This window comes from Chrysemys picta, chromosome 16 (assembly GCF_011386835.1).
Source record: "Chrysemys picta bellii isolate R12L10 chromosome 16, ASM1138683v2, whole genome shotgun sequence".
Lineage (NCBI taxonomy): Eukaryota > Metazoa > Chordata > Testudines > Emydidae > Chrysemys > Chrysemys picta.
In genome coordinates this window covers 3,416,468-3,443,361 of record NC_088806.1, presented here as the reverse complement: position 1 = coordinate 3,443,361, position 26,894 = coordinate 3,416,468, and the positions used below count along the sequence as shown (strand labels likewise).

The window sequence follows — 26,894 nt, the reverse complement described above, 5'->3', positions numbered from 1 at the left end:
TACGCTCCTCTGTGCCTCCCCAACTAAGATGGGCATCTATAAAGTCCGCGTTGCCACTGGGAACTTCCTGCTAGCTGGGACATTCAGCTCCATCTCCATCACTCTGGTGGGGACCCATGAGGAGAGCGACAAGAAGCCACTCGACAACTGCGGGAAGGACTTCAACCCCGGGACGGTGAGTACTAGTAGAACGGGGCCATGCTCTGTGGACAGATCCACCCCGTCGATATGGCAGGGTGTTTGATCATCAATCCCTAGCTTCTGGAGTCATGGGATCATGATGGAAGACACTCCCTTTTTTGTTTAAAAAAAAACATTCAGTCTCTAGCCCTCATGGGTGCATAGAAAAGCCTAAACCCATGAACGTGGAGCAGGTGAAAGTGTCTGGAGATACTTTATGTTTTTCTTAAAGCTCCAGCTCCTAGATTCGAAGGATCATGCTAGGAAGAATCACAGCTTTAGTTTTACAATATAAACTTTTAGCCCTCAGTAGTGTGGAGAAAAGCTTCCAAACTGCTTTTGGTACATGACATTTTTTGATGGAAACTTTTTTTGTTGTTTTTTTTTTAATGAAAAATGAAGATTCCATGTCCCTGAAACCTTTTTTTTTTTTTTGCAAATTTGTGTCCATTTTACCAAATTGTTTTGGTTAGGAGGGGAACCCTAAAAAACATCCTCCCCCTCAGGTCTTTTCTTTTGTTTTTAGTTCAAAATGATTTTTCCTTGAATTTTATTTTTAAGAAAGTTGAAAAAAAAAACTTCTTTCAAATGCCCCAAATCGAAACAACACTTTTCGCTTCAGGCCCTTCGTCCCGCCATTATTTTTCCCCTGCCTGTTTGATTCCCTGAAGATTTCATTTTTTGCTTTCACTCAAAAATGGCATTGTTTTATTTTTGTTCGTCAGAATTCCCCAAAGGGAGAAATCCTGTATTTACACAGTTGTACTAGGCAGAATGGTCCAGGCGAGAGGTAGTCAATTTTTTGTCAAGGTCCAAATTTCTTGGCCAAGGTCTAGTTAAGGTCCAGCCTCCAGAGAAATTAATAATAAAAACCCCAATAATGATAAGGAGAAAATAAAAAGATTTTGAGGTCTGTTCAAAAGCATCCGGCGGTCCAGATTTGGCCTGTGATTGGCTTATTGACTACTCCTGGTCCAGCGGTTATAGCAATCAGCTGGATTGTGGTTGATGAGGGTTCAGTGCCCTGTCCTGCCACAGCCTTCCTGCGTGACCCTGAACAAGTTACTTAGACCGTCTCTGCCTCAGTTTCCCCATCGGTACAATGGAGATAATAGCATAGCCCTGCCTTAGAAGGTGTGGTTAGGCTAAATAAATTACAGAGTGTGAGGTGGTTAAACTGGAAAATATGGGGATCCATATTAAAATTCAGAGGTGGATAAGGAATTTGTTATTGGGGAGAATGCAGCGGGTGGTATTGAAGGGGGAACTGTCAAGTTGGAGGGAGGTTACCAGTGGAGTTCCTCAGGGTTCGGTTTTGGGACCCATTTTATTTAATCTATTTATAACTGACCTCGGAACCAATTGCAGGAGTGGACTGATAAAGTTCACGGATGATACGAAGGTGGGAGGCGTTGCCAATTCGGAGGAGGATAGGGATATTCTGCAGGGAGACTTGAATGAGCTTGTGAATTGGAGTATCAGAAATAGGATGAAATTTAATAGTGAAGAGTGTAAGGTGATGCATTTAGGGATGACAAACAACAATTTTAGTTACAAGATGGGGACGCATTGGTTAGAAGTAACGGAAGAGGAGAAGGACCTAGGGGTTCTTGTAGACCGCAGGATGACTATGAGTCGACAATGCGACGTGGCGGTGAAAAAAGCCAATGCGGTCTTGGGATGCATTAGGCGAGGTATATCTAGTAGGGATAAGGAGGTGCTGCTTCCGTTGTATAAGGCACTGGTGAGACCTCATTTGGAGTACTGTGTGCAGTTCTGGTCTTCCATGTTTAAAAAAGATGAACTTAAATTGGAACGGGTGCAGAGAAGGGCCACTAGGATGATCAGAGGAATGGAAAACCTGTCGTATGAAAGGAGACTGGAGGAGCTTGGGTTGTTTAGTCTGACAAAACGAAGGTTGAGGGGGGATATGATTGCTCTCTTTAAATATATCAGAGGGATAAATACAAGGGAGGGAGAGGAATTATTCCAGCTTAGTACTAATGTGGACACGAGAACGAATGGATATAAACTGGCCGTGGGGAAGTTTAGGCTTGAAATTAGACGAAGGTTTCTGACCGTCAGAGGGGTGAAATATTGGAACGGCCTTCCGAGGGAAACAGTGGGGGCGAGGGACCTGTCTGGTTTTAAGATTAAGTTAGACAAGTTTATGGAGGGAATGGTTTAATGGTAAAACATATTAGCTGAGGAATACCAAGCAATGGTAGGTAAACAGTAGAATGGCTTACAAGGGTCAGGCTGGAGACTCTTGCCTACATGCTCGGGGTCTTACTGATCGCCAGATTTGGGGTCGGGAAGGAATTTTCCTCCAGGGTAGATTGGCTGAGGCCCTGGAGGTTTTTTGCCTTCCTCCGCAGCATGGGGCAGGGATCTCTAGCAGGAGGGTTCTCTGCCAATTGAAGTCACTAAGACACAGGATTTGGGGACTTCATCAGCAGAGTCAAGGAAAGGGTAGGGACGGTTTTGTGGCCTGCAGCATGCAGGGGGTCAGACCAGATGATCATAATGGTCCCTTCTGACCTTAAAGTCTATGAGTCTATGAGTCTATGAGTGGTGATGGGTTCAGAGAAATATTATAGATGACTCAAAAAGAAAAAAACAACAACACACGGAAAATATAAAGCGCCTGGAGTCATGTGAGAATCTCAGCTTTGGGGGGGGATTTGGCCCTGGGGAGGCCGCTGCTGGGGTCCTGAGTCCAGTTCTGGGGTCTCCCCCCAGTTCAAGAGGGATGTGGATAAATTGGAGAGAAGTCAGAGAAGAGCTACAAGAATGATCAAGGGCCTGGAAAACCTGCCTTAGAGGGACAGAAGCCAAGAACTCGACCTGTGTAGCTTCACAAAGAGAAGGACGAGGGGTGACTTGGTCCCACACCGTAAGTAGCAGAAATGTGACCACAAAGGGTCCTTTCCTCTATCAGAGACAGGTCTAAGAAAGCCAGTATCGGGACGCTGAAACTGGGCAAATAAGACACAGTTTTTGTTAACAGGGAGTGTAATTAACTAGTGGAACTTACAGCGAACCAGGTGATTGCAAATTTACCAGTGACAGAGAATCCCCCACTGCCCTCGACCGGGCATTAATTCAGCGCTGTTCTCTCAAGAGGTACAGCCCCTAGCGTAACGGGCTGCCGGTCCATAACCGGAACTGCTACTGCCCCAATGTAACAACCATAATAATGGCCAAAAAGAAAACAGGACAGTCAGCAAAAGGGGCAAAACTTGATCGGATGAAAGGACTTTACGTTCCCCCACCCCCGTCCAGGATCCAGGAGGTGGCTTTGCAAGAGGATTAAATACTTCTATGAACAACCGTAACAGCATCAGGCTTTCCACCTGCTGCAATAAACATGGGCCGGGGTTGTTCGCCCTCAGATCCCTGCTCTCCCTCCACTCCCTAAGCTCCCGGGGATGAGGGACAAACAGCATTTACGGGCAGGTTATTGCAACTTGGTCCTTGATGGGGTTTCTTGCTTTCAAGCAGCTGGGACTGGACATTGTGGGAGACCGGACACTGGGTTAGATAGGCCCGTGGGGCTGATCGAGGGCAGTAAGGGGCAGGCAGGATGCCAGGATAGATGGGCCCATGGTCTCATCCGGGAAGCAAGGAGCAGGCAGGATGCCAAGGTAGATGGACACATGGTATGATCCGGGAGTTCAAGGAGGAGGCAGGAGGCCAGGGTAGATGGGCCCATAGGTCTGATCCACTGAAGCAGTTCCAATATTTCTTTGCGGATTCATAGGCTGACTTCTAAAAACCAACCCATCTCCAGCAGGATAAGAGAGACAGGCCACCTGGTCTTTATATTTATTACAACAGGACCACAGTGTGCCAAGCGCTGCCCAGACCCCCCTGACCAAGATCAGGGCCCTGTTTTACCAGGCGCTGCCCAGACCCCCACCCCCACCCCCCGCACCAACACAGAGTGTGAGTCACTCCCTGAACTGACAAACCCACAAAGCAAATAAACAAGAAAAATAAGGTGAGGAAAAAAATGGAATATTAATTACAGGTCACATGCCTGGCCTGGCGCAGGTACAAATTACAGAACCTGTTTCGAAGACAGGGAACCTCAGTCACTCTAAGAGGCAGGAAATATGCCTATTGTAACACAGTGAGTTTCTTGGACAGAATCCAGGAGTCTGGCTCCAGCTCCCTCTCTTGGTCCCTTTGGGCTCCATTCCCCTCCCAGAGCTGGGGATAGAACCCAGGAGTCCTGGTTCCCAGCCACTTGTAGTTTCCCTCAGCTCAGACTTGTTCTCTTGAAGACAGACCCAAAGTTGCCGATTTCCCACACAGGTGTCTCATGCATCGATCATGTTCCGCGATTGCTCCCGGGGGGAGATTCCCTCCACGGCTGGAGGCTGGAATGGGCAGCTCAGCACTATAGTGGGCCTGGATGGGATGATCCACCCACATGGAGGGGGGGCAGGTTCCTGCATGGTAAACCCTAGTACTGTCCCAGAGATCATTAATTCCCCCACAGTGGGAACGGGCTCCCCCTAGTGGGGACCATTGGAAAAGCAGCCTGTTTAAAAATGGGCATGGGAGTCAACTGAGCTATGCTGATTTACACCAGCTGAGGATCTGGCCCCATTGACTCCAATGGAGAAACGCCCATTGACACCGGCTGGGGCATGGAGGCTGCGCTGACTGAAGAACAGGTTCGGCTTCCTGCCTCTCCCCGGGGGAACCGTGTCAGGATGTCTGGGGGATGTCTGCTCCAGATGTTAATGAAACTACGACTGCCCACACCCAGCTCAGCAGTTATCAGACCAATTCTAGTAATGAATCCTTGATTGGTATCCAAAATACTGAAGCTGCCTAATTGCATTGTGAGCTCCCTGGAAGGAACACCACCCATAGCCAAGAGTGATCAGCTCCTATTGTCTAGCCTAAAGAAAACCCTTGAGTCATCAGTTTACCCATAAACAAATCTAGTGTTCTCCCTTGAACCATTGTTGTTTCCCTACAAAAAAAACCCACACTCCAGTAAGTGTTCTGATGCCTGGATCCAAACTCTGCATCAGTTTCACCGGGATTTCATCTTCTCCTGACTGTTCAGGCTGGGGACTCTGCCTGTCTCCTGCCCTCAGGACCCTGAGCTACCACCATCACCTGGAACCTCGACCAGTCCAAGCTTCATGGAGCGGTGAGATCCCAACTCTCTCTCTCTCTCTCTCTGTTTTCTTTTCTACCTCAGGTATAACTTTCTAACCCTGACTTGTTTGATCAGGTATAATTTTACTTTTGCAACCTTTAATAATGTAACTGTTACGTTGGTTTAGGCTCTCCTTGGGTGGTTATCACTATTATTCAATAAATAACTTTTATGGTTAAGCTGGCTGCTTCCCTCCCTCTCTCTCTGAACTTTACTCTTTTGTGGTTTTGGCTTCCCCCATTGACGCTCCTCTTACTTAAGCTAAAGATCCCTGTAGTGACAAAAATACTCCAGGGTTTGCTCATCGGGTGGGTTACTACCAGTACAATTGTGATGTGAGAGTGGGGATAGGGACGTGCTGAACCTGGGACACACGAGGGTGGCAGCTTGGAAGTGCTGCTTCATCCAGCCCAGTGAGTCCAGAGACATATAAGGGGTCAGCTTGACAGTGCTGATTGACCCAATCCGCTCAGACTTGCTGTGTGTGTGTGTGTGTGTGTTCATCCGGTTCTAGGGCTGGAGAAACCCGGCCCTAGGGAACCTAGGTCCTGCAGGATAGCTCCATTGGGAGGGGACTTGCAGAAGGGAGAAGTAGAGCTCCTTATGAAAACACAAGTGACACAAGCAGTACACTGATAGAATTACAGAGACACACACACACACACACACACACCCCACACACAGAAGAGTAACCCTAATCAATGAGCATACCCCAAAGTGACGGGCGAATCTCACAACAACACCGGCTGGTCTCGAACCCAGGACCTCCAGCGCTAAAACCACCAGCTTCCCCTCTGGGAGGAAACGCCCACCCTTCCCCAGTCTGATTCGGAACAACGAGGCCAAGCCGTTCCAATCCAGGACAGAGGCACCGCTTCGGCGCGCCGATCTCGAACTGCCGCCTTTCCACACCGCGCCGATCTGCCCCTGCGCGAGGACTGAAACCTTTCGACCCTCGCGTGTTGACACCTCTAGTTTCCCCTTCTTCAGCCTGGCCAAAGGTTAACAAGAAGTTGCCTGTTGTGTCCGAGAGCCCGGAAAATCATTTGAATACCGAATACAAGTCCGAGCAAAATCAATCCAGAGGATCCTGTTGTCTTTTTACCTTCAAGACACGGATATCCACCTTGTCGGTCCCACGTACAAGGCCGGCCTGTGTGGTTTGCCAGGCTGGGGTAGCTGTGTCCGGCCCACAGTAGGAGGGCAGGTCGTATCTTTTATCGGCCCAACTTTAGCTGGAGACAGAGAGGCACTTTCAAGCTGACACAGAGCTCTGCTTCGGGTCTATCTCGCCAACGTCTGCCCCAGGGCTGGATTAACCATTCAGGGGCCCTGGCGCCCAGACTGTGGGCCTGCCCCCATTGTTCCCCGAGGCCCCACCCCCCGCCCTGCCCCCCCAGTCCTGGGGGGAGGGGCAGAGAGCAGTCAGTGAGGTGTGGAGGGGTGAAGAGGAGTGAGCAGTGGGGGGGGAGGTGCAGAAAGGAGTAGGTGTGGGGGAGGGGTGGAGAGGAGTGGGTGTGGGGGAGGGGCAGAGAGAAGTAATTGGTGGGGAGGGGGCAGAGAGGTGTGGGCAGCAAATGGTGGGGGACGGGTGGAGAGGAGAGAGTGGGGGGGATGGGTGGAGAGGAGAGAGTGGTGGGCAGAGAGGAGCGAGTGGGGGGTGGGGCCTCAGGGGGGAGAGGTCAAGCAGGGGGCGGGGCCACAGTCCAGTGACCAGGACCCCTTCTGAGTTCGGGTTGTGACAGAGAAGGCTCGCTTGGGGTAGAAACAGGAGGGGTCTCCTCCCTGGGCCATTGGACTCCTCCCAAGCTATGTCTGAGTAGGCCAGGAGCAAGGGCTGTCTCTGTGTGTCCCTAACCCTAATCCTGACCCTAACCCGGGCCGGCCAGGACCCTGAGATCCATCGGCGTCTGTGCAACGCCCGATTGAATGGGGGGCCGTAATCTCCGTTGGTGTCCGTGGATCTGCCAGCACAATGAAGCAACCCGGATTTGTTTACCCCCAGCAGAGGATCTCCTCCCCTGGGTGTCAGTGCCAAACGGCAGCAGCTGGGGACGTGGCTGCAAAAATTAGCTGACAGCAGGACATCGGCCTCTACTTTAACTGAGGCCAAGCTTAGATGCACAGGGCTGCTCTGACCCATTTGTGTCAGCTTCTAAAACATGGTGGGCACCGCTAGAGGGCTCACAAAGGCTTTAAAGGGATTGTGCCCTTCTCCTATACACTGCTCGGCTATGCTGAGGTACCTCAAGCTGTAGCCAAACCGGTAAACCTTGGCCTCTACCTCCAGGCTAATGAAAGGCAGGTGCTGAGTAGAACAGTAGTTGCAACAGTGACCTGACAGATCTGTGTTTCCTTGGAGACTTCCACACAATGGGGGCACAGTAGGCCAACATGTGTTTTATTTTGAGGGGGGGAGGAAACAGATGCTGACGGTTAACCCCTGAGTTGCTGGATTAATCCCTGAGTCCCACCCTCATCCTCCGGTTTGCCCCCTCCACCGCTGCAGGTGGAGGAGTTCAAGCTGTGCAGCCGGCGCTGGCTGGGGGACATCGTCCTAGTGCGGCTCCACAAGGAGCCCTACTCCTTCTACCCCACCGACAACTGGTACTGCAGCTTCGTGGAGGTCGTCTCCCCACACGGCCAGTGCTACCGCTTCCCCTGCTACCAGTGGATTGAGGGCTACCGCACCCTGGAGCTGCGGGAGGGCAAAGGTAGGGGCCTGCGGGCTGGGGGAAGGCACATGGGGGATGACCTGGTGTCACTTGGGGTCATAGATAGCTATCCCCGTACACACCCCTCTATCTGTCCATCCCCATGCACCCTTCTGTCTATCCATTCCCATCCATCTATCTATCTATCTATCCCCATCCACACCCCAATGTCTATCTATCCCCATCCACACCCCTCTATCATTCCATCCCCATCCCCATCTATCTATCCCCATCCACACCCCTCTGTCTATCCATCCCCATCCACCCCTCTTTCTATCCATACCCATACACACCCCTCTATCATTCCATCCCCATGCACCCCTCTGTCTATCCATCCCCATACCCATCTATCTATCCATCCCCGTCCACACCCCAATGTCTATCTATCCCCATCCACAGCCCTCTATCATTCCATCCCCATCCCCATCTATCTATCCCCATCCACACCCCTCTGTCTATCCATCCCCATCCACCCCTCTTTCTATCCATACCCATACACACCCCTTTATCATTCCATCCCCATGCACCCCTCTGTCTATCCATCCCCATACCCATCTATCTATCCATCCCCGTCCACACCCCAATGTCTATCTATCCCCATCCACACCCCTCTATCATTCCATCCCCATCCCCATCTATCTATCCCCATCCACACCCCTCTGTCTATCCATCCCCATACCCATCTATCTATCTATCTATCTATCCCCATATACACCCCTCTCTCTCTCTCTCTCATGTTCTCTCTCTCCCCCAGGCCAGACGGTTTGTGATGATGCCGATTCCCCGTTGCTGCTGGAGCAGCGGCAGGCTGAGCTGAAGCACCGACGCGAGTGCTATGGGTGAGTGAGATGCCGGAGGGGGTTGGGGGAAGCTCCCCGGGGCTCAGGCCTCTGTGGGGTTCTGACGATGCTGCCCCTGGGAGCCGGCTGAGGTCACTCAATTAGGGTGAACTGCAAATAGAACAGGGCAGACAAACTCCAAAAGTTGGTGGATATTCCAATACTTAGGTTTACCAAGCCAGCCCAAAACAGCCTCTGTATTACCTCACTGGTTACTCAGAAGTCCAAACAATGCAGTTCCCTTAAAGTACCCAGCCTCAGGCCTCCATCCAGACACACATGTCAGATATGGTGATGATTACTGAAAATCTTATTTCATCATATAAAGAAAAGGTTCTTTCAATCCCAAAGGATCAGCCACACACCCAGGTCCAATTATAACTTAGATCTTACCCAAAATACACGCTATAGTCAATTCTTGTTAACTAAACTAACATTTATTTAAAAAGAAAAGTGAGAGAGTATTGGTTAAAAGATCAACATACATACAGACTTGAATTCAATTCTTGAAGTTCAGGTACATAGCAGAGATGAGTTTGTAGTTGTCAAGAGTCCTTTTAGAAATAGGAATAGAAGATAAGGGTTAGAAGGGACCTCAGGAGGTAGCTAGTACAACCTGCTGCTCAGAGCAGGACCAATCCTCAAACAGATTTTTGCCCTAAATGGTCCCCTCAAGGATTGAACTCATAACCCTGGATTTAGCAGGCCAATGCTCAAACCACTGAGCTATCCCTCCCCCCATAGTTTATAGTCCAATGTCCATATTCAGGGTGACTTCAGTCAGTGACTGGGGATCTCAATCCTTATGGCTTAAGGTTTCCCCCTCTTGAACCCCAAAGCAGATCTGAGATGAAGCAGGATCATGTCCCAGGGTTTTTATACATTTCCAGCAGCCTTTTGGCCTGAGAAAACAATAGGCTTAACTTCCCTTCTCCCAAACATCATGGCAATTAGCACAGGGTAATCTATCCATTAAACAGTTCAGATACAGGGTACCATGTGGAAGCAGGGAAAGAAAGAGAGGGTTTAAGTGTAGCCATATAAGAGACAGAGCAATTGTTCTGTCAAGTCTTAGCCTAATATCGCGAGACCTGTAGAAGCCGGGCTCATGTCAGAAGCGAGTGGGAAACAGCAGAATAGTCAGTGTGACCCAACCTTGAGATAATGATGTTTGAGAAGAGAAAGTGAGAAAATACTGGACTAGATAGCAAATAGCCTAAATAAAATGCAGATGTTTTTAATTCATGCACGTCACAAACAGGTATAAATGCTTGTGTGATTTTGCTTGTACTTTGGAGAAACTGAGGCAGAGATGCTCTCTGTCAGCTGTATTCTTCCCTTGCAATTGCATGTCCTGAATAAAACTGTCTCTGATTTTGTTGCTTCCAACCTGAGAGTGGAGTTCGTTTCTTCCACAACCACCACTTTCAAAGAGACAATAATAGGATTTCATTCAAGTGTCTTCCTAAATGTTAATATTCCTTTTTTGATCTTTGAATCAAAGCCAGAGGAATAGACAAGACGTGGTTGCTGACATCACAAGACCTGAGCAAACACCTCCCCTTCTAGCTCTAACAATGCCGGCTGCATTTCAAAGCTCTGTTCATTTACAGATCTTCCTAACCAGTCTCTAAAGTTTGGCCATAGGTCAGGTCAGTTTGTGAGTTAATTAACTCTTTCTGGCCCTGTCATCTTTCAATGAGATATTATATTACACTCATAATGTCACAGGGGTCCCGGGGATGGAGCGGGTGATAGGAACTGCAGGACAGGTCAGCCTGGGACTATGGCTGGGGGATTGGCAGGGCAGTGGCAGGCCAGGGCTAACATCCCTCCCGGTCTCTCCCTGCCCAGGTGGAAGGAGTACGCTGCCGGACTGCCCCGGTGCCTGGCGGTGGAGAACGTCATTGAGCTGGACTGTAACACCATGTACTCCTTCACCAAGAGCACCAACTTCCTGCTGCGTGGAGGGAATGCGTAGGTGCTGCTTCCCCATGGCCAGACCTGTTCCCAGCACCTGCCCCAGGCCTGCCCTTAGAAACTAACCCCAACCCTCTACAGTAACCGTAACCCTGTACACAACCATGTACAGTAACCATAACCTTGTACACAACCCTAACGCTCTACACAACTGTCAAGGCTGGATCCCCACTTTGAACTTTAGGGTACAAATGTAGGGGCTTGCATGAAAACTTCTAAGCTTAACTACCAGCTTAGCTTTGGTTCCGCTGCCACCATCAATTTTCCCTCCCTGGGAAGCCTTGAAAAACCTTCACCAATTCCCTGGTGAATACAGATCCAAACCCCTTGGATTTTAAAACAAGGAGAAATTAACCATTCCCCCTCCTTCCTCCCACCAACTCCTGGTGAATACAGTTCCAACCCCCCTGGGATCTACAACAGGGAGAAATTAACCATCCCCCCTCCTTCCTCCCACCAACTCCTGGTGAATCAAGATCCAAACCCCTTGGATCTTAAAACAAGGAAAAATCAATCAGGTTCTAAAAAGAAAGCTTTTAATTAAAGAAAAAAAAGGTAAAAATCATCTCTGTAAAATCAGTATGGAAATTAACCTTACAGGGTAATCAAACTTAAAGAGCTCAGAGGACTCCCCTCTAGTCTCAGGTTCAAAGTACAGCAAACAAAGATAAACACTTTAGTAAAAGGTACATTTACAAGTTGAGAAAAACAAAGGAAAACTAACACGCCTTGCCTGGCTATTTACTTACAAGTTTGAAATAGGAGAGACTTGTTTAGAAAGATGTGGAGAACCTGGATTGATGTCTGGTCCCTCTCAGTCCCGAGAACGAACACACTCCCAAACAAAGAACACAAACAAAAGCCTTCCCCCGCCCCCAAGATTTGAAAGTATCTTGTCCCCTTATTGGTCCTTTAGGTCAGATGCCAGCCAGGTTACCTGAGCTTCTTAACCCTTTACAGGGAAAAGGATTTTGGAGTCTCTGGCCAGGAGGGATTTTATAGTACTGTACACAGGACAGCTGTTACCCTTCCCTTTATAGTTATGACACGCCCCCCAAATCACAGATAGTGTTGGACGTTCAGATCCACACTGGCTGTGATTTCTTCCTGGAGTTCTAGGAGAAAACAGAGTTAATAAGACACATGTACCTTTAGACATACTACTGATTATATAAAAACTAACAATATGTTTCATTCCAAGAACAATTGTTAACCAGTTAACTCTGGGAAACTTTCCCGGGAGAGTGCATCAGCCACTTTGTTAGAAGCTCCCGAAATGTGTTGTATTTCAAAATCAAAATCTTGGAGAGCTAAACTCCACCGAAGAAGTTTTTTGTTATTTCCCTTGGCGGTATGAAGCCACTGTAGCGCAGCATGGTCTGTTTGTAGTTGGAAACGCCGTCCCCAAACATATGGGCGTAGCTTTTCCAGCGCGTACACAATGGCATAGCATTCCTTTTCGCTGATTGACCAATGGCTTTCCCTCTCAGACAGTTCCTTACTGAGAAACACGACAGGATGGAATTCTTGATCCGGTCCTTCCTGCATTAAAACTGCTCCCACGCCTCGCTCGGACGCATCTGTGGTTACTAGGAACGGTTTGTCAAAGTCTGGGGCCCTTAGCACAGGGTCAGACATGAGTGTTGCCTTAAGCTGGTTAAAGGCCTTTTGACACTCATCAGTCCACTGAACTGCATTTGGCTGTTTCTTTCTGGTTAGGTCTGTCAGCGGGGCGGCGATTTGGCTGTAGTGGGGTACAAATCGCCTATAATATCCAGCCAAGCCTAAGAAGGATTGGACCTGTTTCTTAGACTTTGGAACCGGCCACTTTTGGATAGCATCCACTTTGGCCTGTAGGGGATTTATAGTTCCTTGACCCACCTGGTGCCCCAGGTAAGTCACTCTGTTTTGGCCTATTTGACACTTTTTAGCCTTAACAGTTAGTCCTGCCTGCTGGATGCGCTCGAAAACTTTTTCCAGGTGCTCCAGGTGCTCTGCCCATGAATCAGAAAAAATGGCCACATCATCGAGGTAGGCAACTGCAGATTCTCCCAATCCCGCTAGGAAACCATCTACAAGTCTTTGGAAGGTGGCGGGTGCATTTCGCAACCCGAAAGGGAGTACATTGAATTCATACACCCCTGCCTGGGTGACGAAGGCTGACCTTTCCTTAGCGGGTTCATCTAGTGGTACTTGCCAGTACCCCTTGGTTAAGTCTAAAGTAGAGATGAATTGGGCATGTCCCAATTTCTCCAATAGCTCATCTGTGCGTGGCATTGGATAGTTGTCAGGACGAGTTACAGCATTTAGCTTACAGTAGTCCACGCAAAAGCGTAGTCATGCATCCGAAGAAGTGAGGTTTTAACTCACGAAAGCTTATGCCCAAATAAATCTGTTAGTCTTTAAGGTGCCACCAGACTCCTTGTTGTTCATGCAAAAGCGTATTTCCCCATCTGGTTTGGGAACTAGAACCACTGGAGATGTCCATGCACTATTAGAGGGGCGGATTATACCCATCTGTAGCATGTCCTGGATCTCCCTTTGTATAGCAGTTTTGGCATGAGGTGACTCCCGGTAGGGTGGGGTTCTAATAGGGTGAGCATTACCTGTGTCAATGGAGTGGTATGCCCGTTCGGTCCATCCTGGAGTGGCTGAGAAAATTGGTGCAAAGCTTGTGCACAGCTCCTTGATCTGCTGTCGCTGCAGACGTCCAAGGGTCGTGGAGAGGTTCACCTCTTCCACGCCACCATCCTTTTTTCCTTCGTAGTAGACACCTTCAGGCCACTCCGCGTCATCTGTTTCCTGGGCTGTAAACTGGCAAACGTTTAATTCTCTGGAATAAAAGGGCTTAAGAGAATTAACATGGTATACCTTAGGCTTTATGTTGGAGGTGGGGGAGGCTATGAGATAGTTAACAGCTCCTAGGCGCTCCTGGACCGTGAATGGTCCTTCCCACGACGCTTCCATTTTATGGGCCTGGAGCGCCTTTAAGACCATGACTTGGTCTCCTACTTTGAAGGACCGTTCTCTGGAATGTTTATCATACCAGGCCTTTTGCTCTTCCTGAGCATTCTTTAGGTTTTCTTTAGCAAGGGCTAAAGAGTGTCGGAGGGTGCTTTGTAGGTTGCTTACAAAGTCTAGAATGTTAGTTCCTGGAGAAGGCGTAAAGCCCTCCCATTGCTGCTTCACCAACTGTAATGGCCCCTTAACCTCGCGGCCATACACAAGTTCAAATGGTGAAAACCCTAAACTGGGATGTGGTACAGCCCTGTAGGCAAAAAGCAACTGCTGCAACACTAGGTCCCAATCATTGGAGTGTTCATTTACAAATTTACGTATCATGGCCCCCAAAGTTCCATTAAACCTCTCCACCAGGCCATTGGTTTCATGGTGGTAAGGGGTGGCAACCAAGTGATTCACCCCATGAGCTTCCCACAGGTTTTCCATGGTCCCTGCCAGGAAATTAGTTCCTGAATCTGTAAGGATGTCAGAGGGCCAACCTACCCTGGCAAAAATGTCTGTTAATGCCTGGCACACACTTTTAGCCCTGGTGTTGCTTAAGGGTACTGCTTCCGGCCATCGGGTAGCAAAATCCATGAAAGTCAGTACGTACTGCTTTCCTCTGGGTGTCTTCTTTGGGAAAGGACCCAGAATATCCACAGCTACGCGCTGAAATGGGACCTCAATTATGGGTAGTGGCTGGAGAGGGACTTTAACCTGGTCTTGGGGCTTTCCCACTCGTTGGCACACCTCACAAGACCGGACATATTTAGCAACGTCCTTGCCCATTCCCTCCCAGTGGAAGGACTTCCCCAACCGGTCTTTGGTCCTGTTCACCCCAGAATGGCCACTGGGATGATCATGAGCTAAGCTCAAGAGCTTTACCCGATACTTAGTGGGAACTACCAACTGTCTTTGAGGATGCCAGTCTTCCTGGTGCCCACCAGAAAGAGTCTCCTTGTATAAAAGTCCTTGTTCTACAACAAACCGGGATCGGTTAGAAGAGCTGAGAGGCGGTGGGGTGCTCCGCGCCGCTGCCCAAGCTTTCTGAAGGCTGTATTCTGCTTCCTGCTCGGCCTGGAACTGTTCCCTTGATGCTGGAGACATCAGTTCCTCTTTGGACTGTGGACTGGGGCTTGGTCCCTCTGGAAGCGATGCAGGTGCTGGGGCTGTTTCCATTGACTGTGATCCACTGTCCGCTGGTGCACTATGTGGTATCTCAGGCTCTGGCTGAGCCTCTTGGGTAGGGTTATCTGCTGCTTCCGCCAGGTCAGGCTCGCTGGTGCCCTCTGGCATTGGAGTTGTAGACGGGTTTGCAAGCGCTGGACTCAGTGCTGGCAATGGTCCTGGTGCTGGTTGCGTTGCCAGTTCCGGTTCTGGGACTGGCTTTGGCTGGGTCTCTGGGAACACAGACGGGGCCCTGGTGGACGGCTCAGGAACAGGGATGGAGGTGAAAGCTTGCTTAGCCTTTGCTAGTTCCAATTCATGTTTCCTTTCTTTTTCTCTCTCCTCCATCTCTTTTTCTTTCAGCTCCATCTCTCTCTTGTGGGCCTCCTCTTTGGCTTTTTCTTTTCTTTCTTTTAGCTCCATCTCTCTCTTGTGGGCCCCCTCTTTGGCTTTTTCTTCTTTTGTAGTCATTTTCCTGTTTTCTTGTGCTGGGTCACCCCCTCTGCAGTTGACTGAAACTGGGAAGCTGTCAGCTCTGGCTGCTGCTGAGTTAACAGAGACTTTCTAACTAGCTACTCCCGAGGATGTAAAAGAAAAAAAACACAATTCAGCTTGTAAATTCCCTTTACCTTTGTTTGCCCATTGAACCCTTCTCTTGACAAAGGACCTGTTAAAAAAACTTAACACCTCTGCCTTCTGGCAAGGAGAGATAAGATATGCATCTATCTACCTCCAGCTCGGCTTTCCAAGCAGCTGGAAGGAAAAAATAAATCTCACTGGCTTTTGGGTTTAAAATGATCCCACCGCTCTGTCACCATGTCAAGGCTGGATCCCCACTTTGAACTTTAGGGTACAAATGTAGGGGCCTGCATGAAAACTTCTAAGCTTAACTACCAGCTTAGCTTTGGTTCCGCTGCCACCATCAATTTTCCCTCCCTGGGAAGCCTTGAAAAACCTTCACCAATTCCCTGGTGAATACAGATCCAAACCCCTTGGATTTTAAAACAAGGAGAAATTAACCATTCCCCCTCCTTCCTCCCACCAACTCCTGGTGAATACAGTTCCAACCCCCCTGGGATCTACAACAGGGAGAAATTAAACATCCCCCCTCCTTCCTCCCACCAACTCCTGGTGAATCAAGATCCAAACCCCTTGGATCTTAAAACAAGGAAAAATCAATCAGGTTCTAAAAAGAAAGCTTTTAATTAAAGAAAAAAAAAAGGTAAAAATCATCTCTGTAAAATCAGTATGGAAATTAACCTTACAGGGTAATCAAACTTAAAGAGCTCAGAGGACTCCCCTCTAGTCTCAGGTTCAAAGTACAGCAAACAAAGATAAACACTTTAGTAAAAGGTACATTTACAAGTTGAGAAAAACAAAGGAAAACTAACACGCCTTGCCTGGTTATTTACTTGCAAGTTTGAAATAGGAGAGACTTGTTTAGAAAGATGTGGAGAACCTGGATGGATGTCTGGTCCCTCTCAGTCCCGAGAACGAACACACTCCCAAACAAAGAACACAAACAAAAGCCTTCCCCCGCCCCCAAGATTTGAAAGTATCTTGTCCCCTTATTGGTCCTTTAGGTCAGATGCCAGCCAGGTTACCTGAGCTTCTTAACCCTTTACAGGGAAAAGGATTTTGGAGTCTCTGGCCAGGAGGGATTTTATAGTACTGTACACAGGACAGCTGTTACCCTTCCCTTTATAGTTATGACAACAACCCTGTACACTAACCCTGCCCTGCGCCCCATCCATCTCCGCCCCATTCCCGGGGACAGGCCCGAACCCCCGGCCTGTTCCCACACATTTGCTCTGCCCCCCCCCCCAGGCAGGCGGAGCTGCGGCTGAAGGGTTTCCTGAGCTGCACCAACTCCTGGGCAAAGCTGGACGACATCAACAAGGTTTTCTGCTTCAACAAGACCCCGATCACAGGTGGGTGACCCCCCGACCCACCCCCAAATCGCACTCACCTGGGCCCACGGGAGCCCCCCTGCAGAGAGCAGGGTGATTGGGACGGGTGTGACACAAGCAGCTAGAGACTCCAGTGCTGCTTGTGCTGGGTACTGCCCAGACACCCCCCGCCTGACCGTACTCAGGGACCCCCTTGTGCTGGGGGCTGCCCAGACCCCCACTGAGATTGGACCCCCCTCATGCTGGACCGTTAGCTCCGTTCTCCAGCGGGGGGAGGCCGTGGCCCCGAGAGACGCTGAAAGCTGCCCCAGGCACCTAGGGTAGGACTCAAACCCGGCACCCCTGAGCCCCGACAGAGCACATTAACCATGTGGGTGCCCTGCCCATGTCCCCCCAGAGTACGTGCTGGCGCACTGGCGAGAGGACACGTTCTTCGGGTACCAGTTCCTGAACGGGGTCCACCCGATGGTGATCCGGCACTGCACAGAGCTCCCCTGCAACTTCCCTGTCACACCGGCCATGGTGGCCTCCTCCCTGGGGGAGAGCACCAGCCTGCAGGACGAGCTGGAGGTAAGTGGGGTGCCAGGGACACCCCTGGGGGGACTCCGCCACGTCTGAGCTCTTGGCTCCCTCCCCAGCGTCACTCTGGGCATGAGCAGCCACAGGTCAGAGGTGTCCAGCTGGCCCTACTCCAGAGCCAGTGGCTGCATTCACACTGGCCACTCGGCTCCAGGGGCTAGTCCCAGGACACTTCTGTGGGAGGCTCACAGTGCTGGGAGAGGCACTGCTGCGTGGAAGCTCACAACGCTGGGAGAGGGCACTGCTGTGTGGAAGCTCACAGCACTAGCATCCCAGCTTTCCCCTATGCCCCGGGGTCCCCGCTCTGCACCCCCGGATACGCACTCTGCTCTCCTCTCCCTGTGCCTTGCAGAAGGGGAACATCTTCCTCACTGACTATAAAATCCTGGAGGTGCCTCCCAGCCAACACGATCAACGGCTACCAGCAGTACATCGCCGCGCCCCTCTGCCTGCTGCACCTGCAGCCCTCCGGGGAGCTCATCCCCGTGGCCATCCAGGTAACAGCCCCTGGCGCCCCCACACAGCCTTGACCCCTACACAGTCCCAGGGCTGGGCATTGCCGTCTAAGGGACCAGCCCAGGAGAGAACCCAGGAGTCGTGGCTCCCAGCCCCCCTGCTCTAACTCACTATCCCCCACTCCCCTTCCAGATCCAGGGAGAGAACCGAGGAGTTCTGGCTCCCAGCCCTGCCCTGCTATAACCACTAGACTACACTGCCCTCCCAGAGCTGGGGAGAGAACCCAAGAGTCCTGGCTCCCTAATCCCCCCACACCCTTCTGTGTGTGCCTGCGTGTGTGTGCACACACCCCAGCTGTGTGTCTCCTCTTCCTAACACTGGATTTGCTGTACCGTCATGTGCCCTCATCCTGGCAGCCAGGTCCCAGCCCCTGGGCTCCCCTGGGGAAGCAGCAGGATTCACACCCCCGGCATGCACCAACCCGGCCCCCCAATCCTCCTGTGTCTCTCTCCCACCCCCGCACAGCTCAGCCAATGCCCAAGCCCCGACAGCCCCATCTTCCTGCCCAGCGATTCCGAGTGGGACTGGATCCTGGCCAAGACCTGGGTGCGCTACGCCGAGTTCCTGGTGCACGAGGCCGTCAGCCACCTGCTGCTCACCCACCTGATCGACGAGGCCTTCGCCCTGGCCACCCTGCACCAGCTGCCCATGTGCCACCCGCTCTTCAAGGTGAGAGAGGGGCCGGGGGCCAGCTGTGCCCAGATGTGTGGGAGAGAAGAGCCCAGCAGGGGAAGTGTGCCAGAGGGGCCCCACTGCCAGCATCCAGCTGTGTCCAGCTGCACCTGCATGTGCCCGGTGGGCTGTGTGTGCCCGGCATACCAGGCTGGGCTTGCCCCCGCCGGCTGCATTCTACCCATCGCGGTCCAGCACATCCCCCACCTCCTGGATGACGGGGAGAAGGGTTCTTGGAGGGGCCGGGGCCGGGTCCTTGCCCCTCCCCGGATACGTGCAGGAGTGGGGGTGGGGGGTGGCTCCCTGCTTATCCTCACCCACTCCTGTGTCTCTTCCCCCCCAGCTGCTGCTGCCCCACACCCGCTGCACGCTGCACATCGATGTCATGGCCAGGACCCTGCTACTCAGACGCGGAGGGATCATTGAAAGGGTGAGAGGATGCCATAGTCAGGGGCATTGGACCCCGCTCCCCTCCCAGAGCTGGGGAGAGAACCCAGGAGTCCTGGCTCCCAGCCCCCCCTGCTCTAACCCACCAGCCCCCACTCCCCTCCCAGAGCTGGGGAGGGAACCCAGGATTCCTGGCTCCCAGCCCCCCTGCTGTAACCCACCAGCCCCCACTCCCCTCCCAGAGCCAGGGAGAGAACCCAGGAGTCCTGGCTCCCAGCTCCTTCTTCTCTAACCACTAGCCCCCACTCCCCTCCCAGAGCCACGTACTTGGCCTATCACCCGAGGTACCGGCCTCCTCTGGAAAGGGCAGAATTAGAAATCAAAGCAACTGTGACAGCTCAGAAAATTGGGCTGAAATCGACAAGCTGCAATTCAATGAAGAGAAGTGCAACGTGCATCACTATGGAAGGAAAATGTCAATGCCCATCTGCACAATGGGACATAACTGGCTGCCAGGGGTGGGGGAGGGGGGTCGTACTGCTCAAAAGGATCTGGGAGTTATATTGGGGTCCCAAATGGAATATAAGAGAACAATACGATGCAGTTGGGAAAAAGACTAATATAATTCTAGGCAGAATTAACAGGATTGTCGTGTGTAAAACCTGGGAGGTCATTGTCTGGCCCTGGTGAGACCTCAGCTGGAGAACTGAGGGGGCTGGGGTCACACTTTAGGAAAGATGTGGCCAAATTGGAGAGAGTCTGGGAAAGAGGAACAAACATGATAAAAGTTTTCAGGACCCTGACCCATGAGGCCAGGTTAAAAAAACACTGGGCACATTTAGTCCTGAGAGAAGACCGAGAGAGGGGACCTGATAGTCTTCAAATATGTTGAGGACTGTTGAGGATGGTGATCAATTGTTCTCTGGTCTTGCTAAAGGCAGGACAAGAAGTAATGGGGTTATTTAGTCTGCAAAAGAGAAGAGTGAGGGGGGATTTGATAGCTGCCTTCAACTACCTGAAGGGGGGTTCCAAAGAGGATGGATCTAGACTGTTCTCAGTGGTGGCAGAGGACAGAACAAGGAGTAATGGTCTCAAGTTGCAGTGGGGGAGGTGTAGGGTAGATATTAGGAAACACTATTTCACTAGGAGGGTGGTGAAGCACTGGAATGGGTTCCCTAGGGTAGTGGTGGAATCTCCATCCTTTCTCTCTCTAAAGGGCAGGCATGCAAGGGAGGGTGTAATATCTCTGTCCTTGAAGGTTTCTAAGAACTGATTGGACAAACACCATTCAGGCGTGGTCTAGGTTGACTTGGTCCTACCTTGGTGCGGTGGGGCTGGACTCAGTGACCTCTCAAAGTCCCTTCCAGCCCCACGATTCTACGTTTCTGTGAAAACACGGGTGTTATGAGTGATCGGTCATTTTGAGGTACAATGCAAAGTGAAACATCGGAGAGGCACATTTGTTATGGGGTGTATTGTCCATCGTTGTGTTGTGCTGAAATAGATCGTGGCGGTATTTCATTCTAACCCACCTCCTGGTCCAGTGGCTCAGAGGTTGAAGGCTCTGTCTCTGGTCCCTTCCCAGGCCATGGGCTCGGGGCTCGAGGGGACCAAGGTGCTGATGGCCAAGGGCATGTCCTGCCTGACCTACACCTCCCTCTGCTTCCCTGATGACATCCAAGAGCGCGGGGTTGACAGCATCCCCAATTACTACTACAGGGATGATGGGCTGAAGATCTGGTCGGCCATTGAGAGGTAAGGAGCAGGAGCCGGGGCAGAGGGTGGCGATGAAGCAGATGGCATGTGGAAAATTCCCACCAGCTCAGAGTTGCTTAGAACACTGCTTTCCTGCCACATAAAGAATTCTGAGTTAAAAAAAACTGGGATTCCCCAAAAGGCACTTTTTCCAAAGACACCGCCCCCCCCCCACACACACATACCCAGCTAGATTGCATGAATGATCCTTGAGCCACTCATGAATCACACAGAGAAGGGCAGCAGCCAATTCTCTCCAGCCTTGCACACAAGAATGATACCATCTTGCCCTGGTCAGAAGCCTGGTCAGTTTCAGTTTATTACCCAGTCCCTCCCTCCCTCAATGCGGAGAGGACATGCACCAGTCTTTGTACCTGAGCTGAGATTTCCTGAGCCCTTCAACCAAACCAAATTGTTTTAGGTAAAATATAAAACAGGTTTATTAACTACAGAAAGATAGCTTTTTTTAGTGATTATACGTGGTAGGCATAAGAGGTTAGAGATAGTTACCAAAGAAAATAAAAGGTAAGCGCACTGTCTGAATCTTAAACCTTATTACCTAGGCAGCATTTAGATCAAACAATTTTCTCATCCCACTGGATGTTACAGTTCTTAATACACAGGCCTCTCCCTGAAGCCTGGGACCAGTCTCCTCAGTTAAAGTTTTCGTCTTCCCAGCATTCTTGTTGCTTCCAGCGTAGGTGAGGGATGAGAAAGGCCAAGGAATGATGCCAATGTCCCTTATTTTATACCCTCAGTCCATGTGCCTAGAAGACACTGGCCTGGACATGCCCCGTTGGGCTTTGCTGAGTCACTGGGTTGAGCAATCCCCCTGGTGGTCTTGTGCAACTGAGTCAGAGAGTGGAGCAGTTCCCATTGTGCGATGCTTGGGCAGCCCTCATTGAAGTGTAAATTCCTTAATAACAATTCCCCTGTTTATTAATGATCATTGAACACCCTCCTGGGTGGGGTGCGGAGAAGTTCTTTGTATGTCACTAGCAAATTTACAGCATATTTCAATAACAACCACACAGCAAAATATCATAACTTCATACACACTAACGATATACATATTTGGAAAGAACAAGGGGTTTCAGCAAATCATGACCTTTCATATGATATTGTACATGGCATGCTTTGTATGAAATATGACAACTATATATGAATGATGCATATAGGTTTTACAGGGAGCTATTTTGAGGTACAGTGTGTCACAGATTCTATTCTTAATACCTGGAGGTTCCCTGGTAACAAGGCAGCGTGATCCCAACAGGCAGCTTTGGGCACTAAAAAATTAATCCTACCACAATGGAAAAGTCAACCACCATCAAACATTGATGCCTGGCTTGGCGATCTGGCTGATCACACAGCTAACGAATGGCTGGCATTCCAGAGAAAGGGAATGCCCGAAAAATTCAAAGCAATTTGGGCTGATTTATTAGAGGTCTATGATCAATGTAGACCCTGAAGATAGATATGTCACATCCCCTCCCCTGCCTTTATCCTAACCCCCGTTACTTACTTTGTGTGGTAGATTGGTTGGCATTGGAAAAATGAATGAAAATTTGTAAATACACAAAAATTGAGAGGAAATGTCAAATTTTTAGCAATTTTGTCCCAACCCAATTTCTGGGGAAAGATCACATTGGGGGTGAATGGAAACACTTGGTTTCAGTCAAGCCAAGACGTTTTGTGCCAGTGGCGACTCTTGTTTAACATATTAACTTCCACAAGAGCAAGTCCAATTTGAAATGAAAAGTTCAACTCTGCCGTAAACGAGATCCAGGATCACCTGGAGTTCAGGCCAGCGGCTTAGCCACCAGGCCATGCTCCCACAGCTAAGAAAGGGCGAAGTGGAGGGGACACTAGGTACCGGCAAGGGTGCATGGTAGCATTGGGCTGTTGGCAGTCACTGGCTGAGTGACGCTGGTGCACTAGGAAGCGATGAGGCCTGCATCGACCCATCCAGGCTGACACATCTCTGCTCTTTCCAGCTTCGTCTCCGGCATCGTCAGACACCATTACCACAGCGATGCCCACGTCCTGGCCGACTGCGAGCTGCAGGCCTGGGCAGACGAGATCTTTCGTGAAGGCTTCCTGGGGAACGAGGCATCTGGTAGGGACCATGTGAACCCAGAGCTGTGTAGCCGCTGGTCACCGGGCTCCATACGGGGGCCACTGGGGGGCATCTCTGGACTGCATGATTCAGGAGGCTGAACGACTGTCAGTTAGATCCTGGCTAGTGTTAATGGGCATCTCCCCATTGGAGTCAAGGGGCCAAATTCCGACTGATGTCAATGGGCGTCTTGCCATTGGAGTCAATGGGGCCAGATCCCAGCTGGTGTCAATGGGCGTCTCTCCACTGGAGTCAATGGGGCCAGATCCCAGCTGGTGTCAATGGGCATATCTCCATTGGAATCAATGGGCCAGACCCCAGCTCATATCAAGTGGCCCTGCAGGCAGGGGTCATAACCCCCGGACGGGGAGCAAGGTGTCCGACCCTGCTGGAACAGGGTGGCCTGGGTCACGGTGGTTGGATGGGGCCATGGGGTAACTGGGAATGGCCCCACTGTGGGAATGGGCAAGGGGGGGAGATGGCACATGGCCAAGCTGAGGCCCGGAGCAGCGGAGTGAGGCAGTGCAGGGCTGGGCCAGGTCACTGATGCCCACTCTCCATCCCGCAGGCTTCCCCTCGTCCCTGCAGAACATCCCCGAGCTCATCAAGTACCTGACCATGTGGATCTACTGCTACTCGGCCCGGCACGCCACCCTCAACAACGGGCAGGTAGGGAGAGGCCAGCCTGGGTGCTCGGGGCCCCATTCCCAGCCCCCCACGGGTCCTGGGGTCCAGCCACCAACACCCCCACCATGCCCCCCACAGCACCCTGTGGTCCAGCCACTGACACCCCCACCCTGCACCCAACACGGGTCCCTGGGGTCCAGCCACTGACATACTCACCCTGTCTCCCACCCCACTGACACCTCAATCCCCAGGACCCTTCTCAAGGCTGCTTCCCCACTCTGAACTTTAGGGTACAAATGTGGGGGCCTGCATGAAACTTCTAAGCTTAACTACCAGCTTAGATCTGGTCCGCTGCCACCACTCCCAAAGTGCTAATTCCCTTCCCTGGGTAGCCTTGAGAGACTGTTCACCAATACACTAGAGGGTAGGGATCGGATACAGAGGGACCTAGACAAATTAGAAGATTGGGCCGAAAAAAACCTGATGAGGTTCAACAAGGACAAGTGCAGAGTCCTGCACTTAGGACGGAAGAATCCCATGCACTGCTACAGACTAGGGACCGAATGGCTAGGTAGCAGTTCTGCAGAAAAGGACCTAGGGGTCACAGTGGACGAGAAGCTGGATATGAGTCAACAGTGTGCTCTTGTTGCCAAGAAGGCTAACGGCATTTTGGGCTGTATAAGTAGGGGCATTGCCAGCAGATCGAGGGACGTGATCATTCCCCTTTATTCAACATTGGTGAGGCCTCATCTGGAATACTGTGTCCAGTTTTGGGCCCCACACTACAAGAAGGATGTGGAAAAATTGGAAAGAGTCCAGCGGAGGGCAACAAAAATGATTAGGGGTCTGGAGCACATGACTTATGAGGAGAGGCTGAGGGAACTGGGATTGTTTAGTCTCCAGAAGAGAAGAATGAGGGGGGATTTGATAGCAGCCTTCAACTACCTGAAGGGGGGTTCCAAAGAGGATGGAGCTCGGCTGTTCTCAGTGGTGGCAGACGACAGAACAAGGAGCAATGGTCTCAAGTTGCAGTGGGGGAGGTCCAGGTTGGATATCAGGAAAAACTATTTCACTAGGAGGGTGGTGAAACACTGGAATACGTTACCTAGGGAGGTGGTGGAGTCTCCTTCCTTAGAGGTTTTTAAGGCCCGGCTTGACAAAGCCCTGGCTGGGATGATTTAGCTGGGAATTGGTCCTGCTTTGAGCAGGGGGTTGGACTAGATGACCTCTTGAGGTCCCTTCCAACTCTGATATTCTCTGATTCTATGATTCTATGAATTCCCTGGTGAATACAGATCCAAACCCCTTGGATCTTAAAGCAAGGAGAAATTAACAATCCCCCCTCCTTTCTCCCACCAACTCCTGGTGGATCAAGATCCAACCCCCTTGGATCTAAAAACAAGGAAAAATCAATCAGGTTCTTAAAAAGAAAGCTTTTAATTAAAGAAAAAGGTAAAAATCATCTCTGTAAAATCAGGATGGAAAATAACTTTACAGGGTAATCAAAGTTAAAGAGTCCAGAGGACTCCCCTCTAGCCTTAGGTTCAAAGTTACAGCAAACAGAGATAAACACTCTAGCAAAAAGGTACATTTACAAGTTGAGAAAACAAAGATAAAAACTAACACGCCTTGCCTGGCTGTTTACTTACAAGTTGAAAATATGAGAGACTTGTTCAGAAAGATTTGGAGAACCTGGATTGATGTCTGGTCCCTCTCAGTCCCAAGAGCAAACCACCCCCAAAACAAAGAGCACAAACAAAAGCCTTCCCCCCACCAAGATTTGAAAGTTTCTTGTCCCCTTATTGGTCCTTTGGGTCAGGTGTCAGCCAGGTTACCTGAGCTTCTTAACCCTTTACAGGGAAAAGGATTTTGGAGTCTCTGGCCAGGAGGGATTTTATAGTATTGTACACAGGAGGGCTGTTACCATTCCCTTTATAGTTATGACAACCCTGCTGTAGCAGCCAATCCCCCACCCAGCACCCAACCCCAGTGAGACCCTGGACACTTCTGGATCCTGTCCCAGCACCCCCAACCCCCACTTTGACTTTCCTAACCATTGCCCATGGGTGAGACTGTGACCAAGCCCTGGACGCCCAGATCCCTTGGCTGAGCCAGACCTTCCCTGTGCTGGTGTCCCCTGGGCTGGGCTGGGGGGTGGGGTCCTTAGCTGAGCTGGTAGGGGGTCCCTGGCTGCTCTGACTGTGGGGGGTCTCTCTGGGCCGCAGTATGACCTTGGTGCCTGGATGCCCAACTTCCCGTCCTCCATGAGGAACCCCCCACCCCAGGCCAAGGGCACCACCTCCCTGGAGAGCTACCTGGACACCATCCCGGAGGTCAACAGCACCAGCCACATTGTCCACACCCTTTGGGTCCTCTGCTGCGAGCCGGGAGACTCGGTGAGAACATGGGCACTAGGGGTCACTGTGGGGCAGGGAGCAGGGCTCGGGCTCAGCAGGGGCCACTCTCCCCTGGCAGGCAGGGCTGGCCCCAGGGTGGCACTAGGGGGCACTGTGGGGCAGGGAGCGAGGAAGGGAGCTCAGCAGGGGGCGCTCTAACCTGGCAGGCAGGGTTCGCCCCAGGGCGACACTAGGGGGCACTGTGGGGCAGGGAGTGGGGCAGGGGGTTCAGCAGGAGGTGCTCTCCCCTGGCAGGCAGGGGTGGCCCCAGGGCGGCGCTAGGGGGCAATGGGCTGCGCGTGTCTTTTCAATGAGCCGTTCTGCTGATTTCTCCATCCCCTCCTTTGTGGTGGCAATAAAGGACCCACTGACATTTCACATGAGCCAGGGGATGAACCGGGGTGTCCTGGGCCAGTTGCACTTTGGGGGATGCCCTGTTGTTTCAACCGGCTGCAGGATTCTCCTTCCCTCCCTGGCCTGAACTCTTCCCAGTTTTCCTACAGTTCTGTTAAACACCTGCCCTGTGCTCTAGGGCACATGAGGGATCCTTGTGTAACCGGCTGCCCCGCCCCAGAGGTGGCTGCATCTCAGCGCAAGGTGAGGGAGCCCTTCCGGGCTGTACCTCACCGCTCTACCATTCCCTTGCAGAGATCCCTGGGCACATACCCCGATGAGCACTTCACGGAGGAGGAGCCCAAGCGGCAGATTGCAGCCTTCCAGGGGCGCCTCACCCAGATCTCCCAGGAGATCCAAGAGAGGAACAAATCCCTGCCCATCTCCTACCGCTACCTGGATCCCCACCAAATCGAGAACAGCACGTCCATCTGAGCCCGACCGGCGAGCCCCAGGGACGGGCCCCCTGCGGCTGCTGGCA

The 26,894-nt window shown here is 51.2% G+C and overlaps 1 protein-coding gene across 1 annotated transcript; it reads left to right on the top strand.

Annotated features, from left to right (window-relative positions):
* LOC101948565 (hydroperoxide isomerase ALOXE3-like) lies at positions 1-26,894 on the top strand. The gene is given in 15 exon segments (XM_065569300.1): positions 1-175; positions 7,872-8,076; positions 8,831-8,915; positions 10,770-10,892; positions 16,890-16,993; positions 17,370-17,542; positions 17,904-17,942; positions 17,944-18,048; positions 18,533-18,736; positions 19,083-19,169; positions 20,712-20,881; positions 22,876-22,997; positions 23,566-23,666; positions 25,850-26,020; positions 26,669-26,894. Coding segments are annotated over 15 exon segments (2,016 nt in total). The 5' UTR covers positions 1-28; the 3' UTR covers positions 26,849-26,894.